We start from the raw sequence: 16,933 nt of genomic DNA on the forward strand, positions 1-16,933 counted from the left end.
AACCATGAGTAGTCAGCTGGCAATTCCAGCCTGCATTCTACAGTCCAACCCCCTGTTATTCTTCAGGAAATTCTCAGTATCAAGACTGCTATTGCCTGTCTACTATTTTCCCACCACACAGTGTCTTCCACATGGCATTTGTACCTGCCAGTAGTTGATTTTAACAGAAGCCATAACGGTTCTTATCCTTAAAAGACAAAACCAGAAACCAGACACGATCCTGCCTACCAAAATTCAACCCAAAACTTACCTACGCCTTTCTTCACAACAGCTCTCGCTGGTGTTGTGGGACGACGAGCAGTGTTTGGTTTGTCTGCTGGTCCTTCCCTGCAGTCTTCCCCCTTGTACCCAGGACAACATCTCCATTCTAGCTCTGTCACTGTCTTATATGCAACTGTGTACCGAGGTCTGAAACTCGTTCGGTATCTGCCAAAACAGAAAGCATTTTAAACGACATGTAACCTAACCTGCTATTTGGATTAAAGTAAAATTAAAACAGGTTTTGTTCTTTTTTTTTCCCAATGAAAATCAAACACTTTCATCTATGATTCATTTTCTGCTTCAAACATCAATCAAACATTTTTGTCTAGATTTTCAAGTTACCTGTGCTCAACACAGTCACGTCAGGAAAAACAAACATTGCTGTGGAATAAGGGCTTTCACATATGAGTAGAGGGATAAAATGTTGTGGCAGGTGAAGATTCAACTTCTCAGACACCACTGAGAGTAACAGTGGCCATCAATGTATTACTCTATAAATTCAAAACCTTTTTCCTCTAATAACTGCTTTTCATTGCAAACCCACCCACAGGGCTCTTCTGGACATCAAAAAACGTTTCTGCCTGCTCCGTCCCACTTGTATTTCCACAGTCTTCACTTAAACCATTCATCAGAATCCATAGGTACAGAGCAGTCAAAGCTGGAAGGGATATTCCAGATAAGGACAAAACATTGAAAGCATGAGACAGACAAGGACGTGAAAGAAGGAGTCAGATGAAATACTAAGCCACCAAAGAAATCAACTCTTTCCTACTTCATTAGTTAAGTTGAAAAGGATCTGGCGGACAAACCTGCGCACACATTATGTACATACAACCTTGAGCTTCCCTGATTAATCACTCCTAAGTTAATAAATGACAAAGTGATTCTGGTTGTGCACCTTTCTTTAACTATAGACCTCTTCCATAACTTTCCTTCATATACATACCGCATGTTCACCTGTGGTCAGACACTGTGGTATCCCATCAGACTCTAAGCAGAGGCTCTGCTATTTTATAAACACTAAATCAATTTAAGGTACAGCTCATTTCAGGCTGAGAGAAGAGGAAAATGAGGAAAACAGGGACTTGCTGCCTGAGCTCTGTAAAACTATATTTTTGGAACACAGAGAAATAAAAAGTCCCAATTTCTCACATGAATTAGTTTCTCAGAGTAAACCTAGCATCATGCTACTAATCTCCTACAGCATTTTCAAATCTTTTTTTCCTTAAGATTATTTCAGATTATAACAACAGGTTGCATCCACTTAATGTATGACAGACTCACTTCACAGTTGAGATGTCTCTAAAACAGTAATACTGGCAGAATAAATACAGAGCAGCAGCAAAGGACTCTACAGGAGCTCTGCAACAGATTTCATACATAGCCCGGCTGGGCTCACAGGGAGTATCTCTCGGGACAGAGAGAGAGAATACTGTACAGAACAGGCATTAAAAGCAGCCATGCTATCACACAAAAATCACAAAATATTTCATTAAATAGTGTGTTGTATTAATTTGCACAACTCCTTATTGTTAAAAAAAAAATCAGTATTCAGCTATCAAATGGAAAGACTTAAATTCGTACACTGACTGTGAAACAGTTTCTATTCAAAGTCACAGAATGAGACTTAGTTTGTTACCCTTCAAAGCTTCTTTTGCCATGAGTGCACGTAATTGCTGAAATAATTCCATATTTTTCTTTATTCAGTATATTTCACTTCCAGATACATAATTTTAATATAATGTCCCACATCTGACAGATATTTGCAGTCCCATTTTGGTAAGCTGATTAACAAATTTGTGCCAGGGTGGTTAAAATGTTGACTACTAATTATGATTTTTTTTTCCCAACCATACCTTTCCCAATTCTGCCAAAATATATTCTAATTTTTGCATACACTCAGTGTTGTTTTGCGTTATTACTCTGTCTATGACTTCTTATTTCATGGGAAAAAGTTCCTTTCTGGGCCAAGAGTATCTTGTTCCAATAAGCATCTTGATTACATAGGAAGGCAGGGACAGGCTATGCTGTATCTCTTGTTTATTAGCTGCTCATAACTACAGTGGTTTGCTGTGGCTGTCAGCTTTTTAGACTCTGACTTGGAGCATGTAAACTCAGAGTGGGTTTCCAATCCTCTTTTACCTTTGCAACATCATACATGAAACAGCTGTAGACTGCACTCCAGCTCATCATTTCTTCTACAATTTTCTCTGAAACATCTGCTGAATCCTGTTTACAAACATAAAGTACAGACATCCCCAAGGTCAAGTGCTTTAAAAATTAAATACAGGAGTGCAATGTAGAGGGCAACACTGGGAAGAACAATATCCCGGCCACCCAGGAACTTCCTTTTCCTTCTCCCTTATCTAAAGTATTAAACCACATCATGTCGAGATAATTTGGGTTTGAATCCTTTCCTTCCAACTAGCTGCCAGAGTCAGGAGCAACAGGATTAGCTTGACACTTTAGTGTTTTGAAGTGGTTTTGAGAGTCATTACAACCTCTCTCACAACTACCACATTACTGAAATGCAAACTTTGAACTTCCAGATCAGTGTTCACATGCCGGAAATGGTTGTACATACTTTTCTCTGATTTCCATAAAGCACTTAACTGCTCCAAACTTTGTGTGTGTTCCTCTCTATACTTTCAGGGCCAACCCCCTTCCTGAAAATTACAGTATTTTGATTATTTTCAAACACCTCTCTTTTTCCTAAAAAATTTTTAAGAATATAGCTGAAAGTAATTTTATAAAAGGAATAAGAACTAGTTTTATGCAAATTGTGCACTTCTTCACTCTCATTAAAGAATGAGGATTTTCTATCATATTTTTGACAAGTTTCTCTCTCTATACCTTGTCTGTAGTTATACTCATCAACGTAGATACTTTAAGATGACTTCAACATTCAGACAAATCATATGACACAAAAGAAGAATAAAAACAAATAAAAAGAAATCAAGCTTAATATTTTTCATTTGCAAATTTTTATAACTCCATCTTAAAAATAAAAAAAGTATGTTCGACATTCTTACCTTTTTTTATTTCATAGTTTCATGATCCTAAGAGGCATAAAATCCTTCAATATGATTTAATAAATTATTTGAAATGCAGAAGAATTCTCACATTCTAAATTATAAAATATAAACACTGTGCATCTATAACTTTTAAAGTGTTGTAGCAGTCCATTTCTTACAAATTCTTGCCACTTTGAAAACTTAAGCAAATACACAAATCGGATCTGTTTTGATTTCAGATATGGCACATCAAATACAGACTAACCTGAATCCTAAACCACAATTCTCCTAGAGGAACAAATAAATTAGAATCAGAATATCGCAAAATCTGGATCTAGAACAGTTTCCATATTTCACATGTTGATCTATGGTAACAAGACAGCTATACTCATGGATGGCTCAGAAATTAAAGTCGCTTACTGGATTTACTCACCAAGAACTATTCCTTCTCTATTCTGCCAGCCCAGCTGAATGAATCACAGAGCTACTCCCATTTCCTCCAGGAAGGTTAGTCATGTAAGGTTGGGAAACAGGAACTTACACTGACACTTTTCTAATTTAAATTCAGTCAAATAAAAATTTCTAAAAACCCCAGCTTCATTGATGCAGCTTCTCTACTAATGATATACTTCATACAGAGTTGTTGTGCAAGTTGCCTATGCAAGGAACAGTGCCACTGTGCCAGCACTGTCCAGCTGCACTGATAAATGACAGTCACCAGCAGACATCCAGCCCAGGGGAGATTCTCAATCATATATTAAGTTTTTTTAAAGCCAGAACTTTGCTTGTTCAATGAATTTCAGTGGAGGAGCTGGACACTTCCAGGACTTTGCCAGGATATAACAGTCCAACAGCATCGAACACAATATATTATTGGTTACGGTTCTAACAAAACAAACCATAACTTCCTGCGAGGGACCACATCCTGAGAATAATTTGTGATTCTATGCATGTGAAAGACATAGGACTGGGAGCTACCAGAATATACAAATCAGACATGTCTTTATTTCTGCAGTATTCTGAACCCAATTGCTCACATACAGTCACAGCAAATACATAACATACAATCACAAACCTACAAAACACAAGAAATGCACTCCATGTAGCCAGAGATACATAATGTTGGTTCTCTATGAAGCTGGGTAGAGTTACATGGTTAGAATGTATCATCAATTTTCACATCATGTATCTGGTATGTGTCAATCTTTACAGAGTTATCTAGTGAGGCAATTTGGTCAAAAGGGTTCACAAAAAAATTCAGAAGTCTCTCAAAGAATTGAGGCTTTGGTTTAATGCCTCTAAATGCTGTAACGCAATTAAAAAACAGTTAAACATCAAATCTTCCTACAGCTGACTTGGATTTCTGCTATTCATGTAAGTGCTACTAAATACAATTATTTTTACAAGAATCCTAAAGATATTTTAAAAAATAATAATTTCTTACATGGTTAAAAGTTACACACAATACACCAGCACTTACTGTGCCTAGTCACCCCATCCTCCTATGGACCTTCAGTCCAAGATGATGGTCATATCCCCTTGATGAATTGAGATAAATACTATAACTGAAGTAATTCTTTCAACAGTCTCTAATCTTTCCTAGCAACAGAGAAAATAAGAACAGCTGGTTTTTAGGAGTCTTGCCACAACAGGCTTATAACTACCAACACCTACTGCCTTCACCATGAATTCAACATGTTGATCAAATGAGAAAACACATCCAGAATGCTAATGCAAATCTTCACTTTTAATATCTAAGTGTTTTGCAGCCAAAATAAAGTTGTACAGCGTGACAATAGCATTCAAATATTCCTCCTCTTTGAAAGAGAAGTACATCCTTAGGAAAATGCTTAATTAAAAATTCATGTTTGCTGTAAATGCTAAACATTTTGACAAGGGAATAAGCTATAATATTCTTATGGTGCTAAACCAGAGAAGGAAACAGTTAACACTGATATTTGGAACATCACCTAATAGTGATAAAACAAATCAGAAACATTTGGACAAAACTGGTGGGAAAACATATGGCTCAGTTCTGGAACTAGATATTAGCACTCAACCTTTTGGGAAATGCAGTGAGATAAGTGCCACTACATCCTCACTGTGAGGAAGAGACCGCTGAATCAGCATATGTTTCTACATAAGCAGCATATAAAATGTTTATTCTCAGCACAAAGCTTTAAGGTTGGTCCAAAATTCTGTAGTGATTGGAACAAGTCCCATACTTCAGCAGCCTGAAAACTGCTGTCTTATTGAATATAAGATAACAGATCTTCACTCTTACATGCTTTTATTGAATGTAGATCCATTCTTTGTAAATTATATAGTCTGCTAGTTACTTTTATCCAGTTATACAGTCCCAGTCATCTAAATTTCCAAACCAGATTGAATTGTGAGTGCTGAAGTAACACACGGTCACTCTGAAAAATACTACCTGGCTGAAATTAAGTGCAAATGTACTTTGACCAAACATTTTTTATTTTATAGGTTTATACTACACAAACACTAAACTAGAACCAGGTGATCCCGAGTTTGCTGTTTCCCAAGACTGCAGGTCTAATTGTAACCCCTACAAATAGTGCCAGAAATCCTAGTTCCACTGAAATTGTGGGAGACTTCAGGGTTGCTGTAACAGCGAGTTTCAGCACTCCTGGATTTCAGGGGCCTCCTGTGTAGGTATGGACAGGAACTAGTTGTCTGTGTTTCCACGATGGCCAATAGAAATAGTAAATACAGCCAGTACAGTCAAACCAGGGCTGAATCTCACCCTAAAGTCATTATTTACATCTGATTACCTACAGAGCATGCTGGACACCACTGACTTGCATTTGAGTCACCATTACTGCATGTCTAAGTTCCCTTGCACACATTCATCCCTCCATATAAAGGGTAGACATGTAAGTGAATTCAGGGTGAGTCCAACCCCACCTCTGGATTTTGTTCTTTTATAACCTTACTACTGCACAGCAGCACTGGCAGCCAGTTTGTGTTCCAGCCCACAGATGAGCTTAATTTGAGAAAAATGTGTCTTTACTAAGCGTTTATCCTAAGGCATTTATAGCAAGCAGTGTAAAGATGTTTTGACAGGAATAGAGTAACCTACAGAAGTCTAGGTGTTAAGTGAAAGACAGCAATGCCATAAGAAATTCCAATTATACAATGCTGCAAAATCAATTTATAAAAAATCCTATTGCACCCTAAAATAATTTTCCATTTTGATCTGGCCTTAGAGAAACTAAACTGCTTCTTACAGGGAGACTTAAGAAAATCTTTACACTGCTATTCTCCCTTTAGCTGGCTTTTCTTTTTTTTTTTTTTTTCCCAAATTTACATAAAGTAGGTCAGTACACGTCTTTGCAGGCACTGTGGTCTGAGGAATTACTTTTTCTCGAAAAAAATGCCGAAGACCTTACCCACTAGCCTAGTCACAGTCATCTTAACTGAAGATCCCAAAAAGCCATGGCCAGGTCTACAGATGACACAATAATCAGGACCTAGTATCTGTTACAAAAAGCAACCACAGAGGATTCAAATTTTTTTTGTGCTGGGAAAAACACAATTTTGAGGCACTGCTCTGGAAAACATAAAGTTGTGACGAGTACCATTAGCACATATGACCAAGGAGGCTCAGCTTCTCTGGCCTTGCACAGATAGACAAGGGAGCTTTTAATAAAGTTTTCACTAATGTGTAGCATGGCCAACATTTGTAACAGATCTATTCTGAGCTAAATCCTGAATAAAAAACTGCTGCTGGGTGAGAGCATTAACAGGGACTGAAGCTCAAGACAAGCAAGAGAATAAGTCAAAGCACTACGCATCCACAGAAACACAACTGCCTGCTGTGTACACAACCAAGAAATCACCCATCCAGGTCACTGCAATGACTGTTTTAGTATCTGATTATGAAAGCACAGTAACTTTAATGAATGTTGCATAAAACAGGAATGAACATTAGAGACTAAGTGCTTCTTTTCCAGTGCTTATTTTTATTTGGTTTCTTCATGCTACCTGAAAAGCACAATGGAAGAAACTGCTAGTGGGCAGAGACCTGGCACAGGTGATTTCATTACTCCTTCCTGCTAGGAAGGAAAAAATTGCTTTTCCCTATGTCTAAATAAAACTGTTGTCTCACCTACTGGTGCCAGGGAAGGAGAAGGAGCAGATGATCATGGCACCCAAATCAGCTCATTACAGGCTGGTCTCTCACACACAGTTCTCATCAATGCTGAACATTATTTCAATGAATCTGAGCAAATCCTGAATTTTACTTCAGAATTTGGGTGTTTTTTTCAATAAGAGAGGCAGAAGATTACAGGAAGTGTTAGAAGACAAAAACTTTTAACTATTCTCAGGCAACATCACATGGTTTCATTTGTAGCTCCTTTCAAAGCCTCTGGAAGTGCCATTGTTTATTACTTACACAGAGAATTTCATGCCACTCAGCTAGAATTCTTCTATCAAAAAAAAGATGAGATTCAAACTTTCTCTCTTGGGAGAGAAACGTTTCTTCCTGGTAAGAAAGAGCCAAAGGACTGCACACTCTGAAACATGACTTCATGCCTCAAACTAGTTATTTCTTCTTGTTGTATACATACCTTCATACAGACACACACATACACACAAATACCTACCTGCCTAACTCTCTATGGGCCGCTGAAGATTTTATTTTCAAAGAGTTGACCACTAAAGTCCAGTAGGAAATGCTCAGAAGTTTGAAATGTTAATACTCTTAATGTTCATAAATTACCACTCGGTAGGCATCCTCTTCTTAGAAGCACCGAAACCAAGACACAGGATGCATTTAAGTAACTTGCAGCCACAGACAGCCTGTGGCAAAGCTCAAAGCAGAGCTTCATTCTTGGGATTTACGATCTTGAATTATCTTACATGGTTGCTTCCTTCCATCCTGTCACAAGATACACCTATGCCAGTCAGACAGGGGGTGACAGACCAACAGTAAGCTATTAAAATCCCACTTAAATGGAATGGGATAGGAAAACCCTAAAAATACAGTCCTTTCAAAAGGATTTCAGGAAAACTTTGTAGAGCAGCAACGTGATGTAGTCTAACAGGGATAGAACAGCAGCAATTTTGCAACAGATTATATGTTAACAACATACTCACGTGCCTCTTCCAGCAGCAAGGACTGAGTTTCTCACCTTACACCAGTGAAAAGATCAAGTGAGGATGCAGAACACTGCTACTGATAAAGCTGCCTGAGAAACTGAGCTCCAGTAGTATCTCTCCTGCTTCTCTGCCCATGAAATAAGCTGATTCCTAGGATGCTCTAGAATTAGCTATTGCTGACAGATTATTTAAAAACACACACAGGTAGAACAGATAAGCAATACTTTCATGAACGCAAGAGCTAACTGTGGGATTAGCTAGGACTCCAACTTTCAGAATAAAATGGAACATTGTTTTGAGAGCTGTTACTTTTCAAGACACCAAGCCAAAAGTGAACCAGAGGGGAAAGGAAAGATGAGATGTGAATGCAAAACCGAAGTCAGAGGGGAGCAATAATCCACAATGTGCAAAAGTGGCACTGCCCACTTTCTAATGGCGCAGCATGTTCCTTGGTTATTTGTGTGATTTATGACAAAATACGCTTTAAATAGGTCAGCAACTCCCTAAAAGAGAAAATTCGCTGTTTTGGCAACAGTTTGGTGCTTAACAGAAGAGGCCCCAGACCTCCAGGTCACGCATTTCTCAAACCTGAAAAGCATAAAATTCTAAGTATTTACACTAATGGGAATTGAGGAGCAGTGTGTGATTTTTTTAAAAACTGTTGCAACAAACTCAGATGATGTGTGAAATTAAAATTCCCTGTCCAGTTCACAGAGAAGAAAGACTTTGTTGCATTCAGTGTGTGGAGGCAGAGATGCACAATTTTAGGCTCAGGGAGACAGCCAGGAAAGCTTACCACACCCAGCAGGCCCTCAAAGATTTTCAAACAAGCACTCCAGGAGACTGAAGTTTTTTAAGTTTCCTTACTGTTTTCAATGCACAACCCCTTAGGCTAACCTCCCTATGTAGTCAGCTAGCTGGAGCCTGTACAAAGAAACTCTGCTTCATACAAAATACAAGAAGCTGGAAAAAAAATCCTGAAGACCTCTATAGATACTTGGAGGAGAAACATTAAACAGCTCTCACTTTCCCTTCAAGTTTTTGTGCATCCTGAAAGTTTTTCTTACAAGATATATATTGCTGGAGGCCAGTGGAAGGCACAGGCTCTGATCTGTGCTGACTTGTGTATCTGAGGTTTTGAGCCTGCCTGGTGCTGAGCATTCTGACACTGGTCTGTATGTTTAATTTCTAGCAACTGAACAGTCTCAGTAAAAACTACACTGGGATAGTTGAAGTGCTGAAAATGAGATGTGGATTTCCTACATGTTCCTAGACTGGGGCTGACATGCTCCACCCAGGTTGCTCTGGGGTTGCCAGATTGATGAAGCCATTTAACATAAACTGGAAGTCTCATATGTTGTTCCTCAGTAATACATTTCCACTTTTACTTAGTATTATTTTGTTAACAAACACTGAGTGCTGCTTATTAAAATCTGTGATTTATTCATAGGAGTCATCTATCCTGATATGAATGCAGAAAACTAATAGTCATATTCTCTAAAGTTATTTCAATTTTTTGCTTTAAATCTTCTTCTGGGCAATGAACAAAATCGTGATTAGTTTGGCAGTGGGCCTATTTACGCTCATTTAAAAGTATTAAACAACAAGAAGTTGGAAAATATTGCTCAAGGAGAGATTTGGAGAGGCTTGCCAATTCAGCTATTGATTCATTCATCATTTTCTAAATACGTGAAACAAAATGAAATAATGGGTTTTCTTATTAAAGATTTATTAGTGTTATGATGAGAAGCTTACACTAAATCATGAAATCCACTTCTCACAAGCTAAGGACAGACGACCAGAGCCCACAAATATCTTTACTCACATGAGCATAATTAATGGGGGTTGGTACATGAATTAGAAGATCTGATAAAACATCCCTTCTTTCAAATCTCCAAGCAACCTTATCTAACCTTGAAGCTGGCTCTCCTGTTAGCTGGGAGCCATGGGGAGGGGTTACATACCCTCCAGAGGTTCTTACCAATCTAAATTTCTTTCTATTTGATTTACCAGGCAGTCCTATTGCAGTTCTGTAGCAAAGACAGAAACGCAGAAAACATCCCTCTGCTTCAGCCACTTCAGTTCACTTCAAACTTTAAAATCAAAACCTTAGTAGTGAGAACAGCTTTTCCCAAAAATTCTGGGCCATAAACTGGAGCACCTATGGTACAGCCAGGTGACCCAATATACTCTACAGAACACAAGGCAAAACAAACAACTGGTATGACAATACCCTACTCTGAAGCAGCTACATTGACCAGAACAAGCCAAAACCCTAAAGAGTGTGTAGGATCTAACCACAAGGGCAATATGTTTTTTATTTAGAATCAGACAATGCTGTTAGTTATAAATTGCTAATAATGCTAATGAAGTTACCAAACCATTCATTAGAAAGCTAGGAAAGGAAATTCACAACAAAAGAAGCAGGGAGGGGCCAGTTATTTATGAAGTAATATTATATTTCAAAACATCCAAGTTCTTTTTAGTGGGTAAAAACATTAATATTTTGTGTAAGTACCTTTTGTGTAAGTACCATTAATATTTTGTGTAAGTACCTTTTAGCCCAATGACCTACTAATAACAACGTTCCTCCTTCCTTTGCTACTCACAGTTTTAAGACAAATAAATCAGGAGCCCCCCATACTTCAAAGCAAACATACTTCAAAGGGCCTTTCTGCTCCTTCTACTCCCTCTCTTCCTATCTCTTAAGCAGCCACACTTCAACTCAGATTTATCCTTGACACCTTAATGAGTCAAAGCATTCACCAACTTTTCAGCAAGGAAATGCACTATCGAGCCCAAGTACCTACAGAACACTTAAACAATAAAGTGTAATAATTTCCTGAATTTCAACTTAACAGTTCAGGAAATACAACCCCTAGCTGAAGTGAATTTATAGTTAACACTTCTAGAAGTATAAGTATCCCAACAGGGGATTTTTTTTTTTTCTCCAGACAAATTATATTTTAATGGGCCTAAAGGGTAGATAAAAAGGGTTCATGCACGCATATGATTTCTAGGCTTAATCACCAGAGCTTTGTATTTCAAAAAAAAAAAAAAAAAAAAAAAAAAAAAAAAAAAAAAAAAAAAAAAAAAAAAAAAAAAAAAAAAAAAAAAAAAAAAAAAAAAAAAAAAAAAAAAAAATTAAAAGGACAATCAGTGCTGACTATAATCCAAATCTGAATACACACTCTCTTGTATGTGAAGAATACATGGAGTTTGGGAGTACACTGTATGTTCAAGGCAATGAAATGCTCCCATATAAAATGCAATAATTGCTATGCACAACCTAGACTTTACCTAAACACTAGAAAGGCTCTTTAAACCTAGTCTTCAACTAACACAAATCAACAGTAAATCCACTGACTGATTAAAAAATAGACCTAACAGTACTTAAGCACTAATAAAACTCCTAGATCTACGATACGGTTAAGGAACTCTTTGTTTGATTTGGATCTCACTGTCCCCACTGTCTGCAGCTGAATGAGCTCTTAGATAAACCCTGGGTATCAGGAAGAGACTGCACAGGGACTGTACTTTATTACCATGAATATCTGGTACTTAGTTCATTTTAAGTTCTCTATGCAAGTGTATAAAGGAAGGAAAGAGAATAATTTCCAAAAAGTCCTCATAGTTATTTCTTTTTTGCTTTTATAGCTCTTTCCTCTCCTATTTATGTCAGCATTAGCTAATAAACATATATAAACACATTTTGTTATTCAGAGCACCATTCCTTCTGAATTAAACAATTCACAGGACAGAAGATAGGGATTTGCAGGATTTGAGGCATGTCTTTCAAATGTTTTGGATTAGCTCCTTTCCTACTCCAGCACTAAGAGAATGTGTATATCCAGCAGACAGAAAAATAAAAGTCAAGAAGTTCAAAAGTTTTGAACACAATAAAATGTCAAGATTTTGGTATTCCACTATCTTTCAGTGTTAATCAGCTGGTGCTATGTAAGGTGCTTAAAATATTTTATGTTAAGAATAACGAATTGTTTTGCAGTTGCCATTACAGTTATGAAGAAAATAATAGTGATGTTCACCACAGAAAGTCAAATCAAGGAAACAAAGTCTTATGATAAGTATCTAATCCCATTCTTAAAAGAACAAAAAAACCCCATGAGACTGGACAGAGCTGGTAAGACCAAATGCCTGTTGGGCCCCATATGCTCTCTCTGACAGCAGCCAGCTCCAGATGTTCAGAAGCACAAGGACAGACAATGCCATTTCACAAAACCACAGAGAAATCTGAAAGGGATGGGACTTCTGGAGGTCATGCAGTCCAGCCCGCTGTTCAAGATGGGCTTCCCCTTCTTACTCCTGCCAAAGACCTCACACACTCAAACATTTTCAGTTCAGGGATTTCCTCAGCTAGAAGCAATGCCTTTACACTTTCTTCATTATCTACAAGCAAATAGTCCACAAAAGTCCTAATTTACCGCCTCTGAAATTCCTTATCTCAATGCTTGGTGATTTATATGTTTAAAGAGCTCAGTATCAACCACTCCTCACTCCTCCATAGCTCCACTACGGAGACTTCTCAGGATAGAGGGCACACCCCATTACACAGTCCATAAACTCAGTCACAAGTCCAAAACGGCCAGTTCAACACTCCAAAGAGAAACGGGATATTACACAAGAGAATGTTACTCAGCTGTCTGCTGTCTTTATTTTTTCCTCTCAAATTCTAGTGTTTATGTTTTCCAACAGAGAAAAGCTGGGACTTTTTTATGAAAATAGCAACCCAAACAGACAGAAAACAGCACATTTGAATGCCAAACACCCAGCACCTATTGTCATGGGCCCCAGGGTGGCAGTGTCATCAGTGTTCACAGTCTTATTTCAGTAGTACCCAGGATGTAGCAGTATCAGTTTAATTTTCTGACTGTTTCATGTCAAAATAAAAACTAGTTACTGAAGTTTTACTGTAAAACCATCCTCATCATCACCTCAGCCCAAGTCTGAGCCTACAAAAATCTGTGGGTGTCCTTTCAGTGACTTCTGGGAGAGGTAAAATGGTTTCACAAGGTGCATATCACCAAGAGCTTTTAATCAGAAACGTGCAAATATTACTGCTTCTCAAGTGGGAAACTGAGGAAAGGGGACTTGCCTGAAATTAGCCAGAAGGTAAGTGAGATATATCTGTTCCCTGTATGGTACCTGCAGGCTCACACAGACTTGCAGCATAGTGTGTTGTAGGTAGACATTCTGCAGACTAGCACGTGGTCACACTCATGAAGCTTAAAACCAAACAAGTAATTTTATATAAGCCCCCGTAAAAACCTCTGCAATGGCAGCTCCCCTTGCTGGGCAACGGACAGGGATACACAGACTGTAAAGCAGCTGGCTCACGTTCCTGACTCTCTCTTGATCCAGTAACAGAGAACAACTATAAAACCTCTCTGAGCCAGGGTGCGTAGGTGCGCTCCCAGCAGCACATAGGTGCGCTCCTGGCAGATCCTGGCGTTCCCGCCGTCCACAGGAAGCAGCCCGCGTGCTTTTCGCCCGCCTGCACGCCCCACCGCACCGACGAGGTGTGCCAGCGCAGCTCCCTCTCGGCGGGCTGGCTGCAGAGACCAACAACTCAATCTGGCTCCAATTAGCTCCGGCCGCCTGATGTTTGCAATGAGAGAGCGCTTTGTTTGGGGCGTGCTGGGGACCAGGGGCTGTCCGCGCCCTCCTACCCCCGACCTGAGCTTTTGGGGTGCCGGGAACCACCCGAGAGCCGCCGCAGCGGCCACCTCCGCGCCAGGGCTTGGCAGCGGGTGGCCGAGCGCTTGCCCTCCCGAGGTCACCTCCTCGGCTACTTACACCGGGGTCGGCTGGCAGGGGAACTGGTTCCAGGCGCACTTGTACTGGGCCTGGACGTAGCTCTCCGTCCCGTCCAGCACCGAGCAGCTCACGTTCTTGTTCACTATGTAGGCGCACCAGTTCCTGGAGGGTGGAAAGACAGCGCCCGTCAGGGAGCCCGCACGCCGCCCCAGCTCCCCTGCCCCGGCTCGCCCCGGCTCGCCCCGCCGCCGGCAGCGCCTCCCGCTCCCGCTGCGGGCGGGCGGTACTCACTTGCTGCGGGAGCCCGGCCGGGAGTAAGGCAGGTGCGGGGTGCCGTGGCTCAGCCCGGCGCCCAGGGCGAGGAGGAGCGGCAGCGCCCATCCCCAGGGCACGGCGGGCCCCGGGCACAGCTCCATGGGGCGGCGGGCAGCGGCGGCGGGCGAGTGGAGCGAGCCGGTGCCTCTCGGAGGGCTCCCTCTGTCCGTCTGTCCCTCCGTCCGTCCCACCCGCTCTCGCCCGCTCCCAGCTCCCTCACTGACGCAAATCCCCCCACCCCGTTTCCGCCCTCCACAGCGGCTCCGCACACCCCTCTGGCCGAGGCGCCGCTCCCCTCCACTCGCCCGGCCGGCCCCGGCCCCCGCCGAGCTCCAGTCCCTCAGCCGAGCAGCAGCGGGAGCCGCTGGCCCCGCGTGGGGCCCGCCACCATCAGCGGGTCCCCTCGGGGCAGCCCTCTCTCTCCGACCCCTGCTCGGGCCGGCCGGCGGCCGCTCCCGAGCCGGCTGTTCCCTCTGGATGGGAAGAAAGGGCCGGGCCCCTGAGGAAGAGCTCCCCCTCTCCCGGTGACACGGACTCCTGGGACAGAGGGCAGCCCCCCGAACCCCAGGCAAGAGGGGCACTGCGGTCTCTTTTAGGTGGGACCGCTGCAGACGCGGTGGGCTCCAGGTGTCCTGGTGGTGCTCCCGGTGTGCGTGAGGGAGGCTCAGGAGGGCTTGCTGCCCTGTGATCCTGCTTGACACCAGTGCCATGGGCATGGCATGGCTCGATGGCTTATTCCCATTGGCATGGGAAGGGTGCTGGTGGCTACCTTTTCGAGCGATAAACAATAAGCCTTTATTTGTAAGGAGGGGTGTTCAGTGGGTGGAGAGAGCCATGGGCATTCAGATTGACCTGGCTGTTAAAATCCAACTCAAGCACCTTGACTGACTGGCCTGCCCAGGTGAGGCCATCTGCAATGGGTCCCACTGCTGTCAGGACTACACAGAGGCTCCTCCGTCCTCCTCAGCTCCTGCTCATTTGCAGGTTGGATCCTTGGATTGAGGCGAAACTGAACAAAGCATCAAGGCTGGGCCAGGGCAGGCTGCTCCCACCAGAAGGAAGGAAGGGAATGGAGACAGCGATGCTTGGGTGGAGAAGAGTTTGGGTGGGAGTTCTGGGAGCGTTGCCTGCTGCTGCTGCTGCTGAGCCTGACCAGCCCTAACCATGTCCACATGTTTCCAGGCCTTCCATGGCCACAGCAGCTGCTCAGGGTTTTCTAGGTCACACAGGCAGGCAAAGCCAGCAGCAGGGCTGGGCCCTGTCTTTTGCTGTAGGCAGCAACCTGCTGTCCTCATCATTTGTCCTAACCTGCTGAAACAGGAAGGTTTCATCTGCTAGTCTTACAGTCGGTCTCACCTGACAACTTCACTTGGCCTCCTGAGTCTGCAGGGAAATAACCTTTCAATGTTGAAGTCAAAATTATTCATTCAGACTGTTTTTTAGAAATTGTTTCAGTGGAAGTCTACACTAAAGCTTCCTGTCACCCAGAGAAATGCAAGCCATTACAGATGCATAGGAACACTTCATTGGCAATAAATAGCAATGGGAAAAGATGAGATTATGACTGTTGCTTCAATCTGTCCCATTTCATTTGAAACCATTCCAATGCTCTGAAGCTGCCTTGAAGAGGATAGCACCTCACTATCTTAATAAATTGTGCTTCAAACAAGGGTTAAACAATTTGCTGTGCCACTGTTTAGATTCACAGAAGCATATCATTCATATTTGTGCTGGCAGAAATTATCTGGAGTTTCTCCAGCCTGAAGAAAGCAAGACTAGAGTTTAGTACCTAAAAAACAATGAAGGTGTTTTTTTTTTTTTTTTTACTTTCCCCCCCCTCCTCATTCAGTCAAGGAACTCATGAAGTTGATCCTTTTCCAAGTGATGAGCAACATGGAAGAGCTGTATGTTGTCCCTCAAAGGGAAAGTCATTAAATAATAAAAGACTGAGGTCATGCCTGTCTTGAGAATGACTGCATAGTACAAAAATTAATAGGCTGATTTAAACAAAATGAGCATGAAGCAACAATATATTTCCATATGCAAAACACTGAGCTTATATTTTGGTGAAGGAAGATAAAGCAGATGTTACCTGTTTTGCCATGAGGGCACCCTACTAACATGTGAACTGTAAACTCAATTGCATGACCAAACATAACATGGGGCACCATTAGAAGCAGAGTTGTTACAGCCCTTGCTTACCCCATGGATATGACAGATAATGAATCAGGAGTTTCCTGTAACTTCAGGACTCTGTGAATGTTTACTCAGTAACTGTGCAAGAAAGTCACTCTTCTGATTTCTGATATATAGTCATCCCCTTACTGCCTGGATCAAGTATTTTGTAAATATTATGAAATAGAACTTTGATAGCATTTGCTGCCATTTCTTTAAAAAGCTATGTAAGACTTCTTCTGCTGCAAAGCACAGTGCATTTTTAT

At 41.4% G+C, this 16,933-nt stretch overlaps 1 protein-coding gene across 1 annotated transcript in view; it reads right to left on the reverse strand.

The window, feature by feature from the left end:
• Positions 1 to 14,635, reverse strand: part of EMILIN2 (elastin microfibril interfacer 2) — a 31,412-nt gene extending 16,777 nt beyond the window's left edge. The window contains exons 1-3 of the mRNA XM_027886345.1: positions 14,469 to 14,635; positions 14,217 to 14,339; positions 251 to 426 (exon numbers count right to left, since the gene is read on the reverse strand). Coding sequence (XP_027742146.1) covers positions 251 to 426; positions 14,217 to 14,339; positions 14,469 to 14,593 — 424 coding nt within the window. The 5' untranslated portion in view covers positions 14,594 to 14,635. The remainder of the gene's footprint in view (positions 1 to 250; positions 427 to 14,216; positions 14,340 to 14,468) is intronic.
• Between the last annotated feature and the right edge of the window lie 2,298 nt (positions 14,636 to 16,933).

The sequence above is a fragment of the Empidonax traillii genome, unplaced genomic scaffold (genome assembly GCF_003031625.1).
Source record: "Empidonax traillii isolate 1590-97213 ecotype Southwest subspecies unplaced genomic scaffold, ASM303162v1 scaffold186:size1492175, whole genome shotgun sequence".
Taxonomy (NCBI): Eukaryota; Metazoa; Chordata; class Aves; order Passeriformes; family Tyrannidae; genus Empidonax; species Empidonax traillii.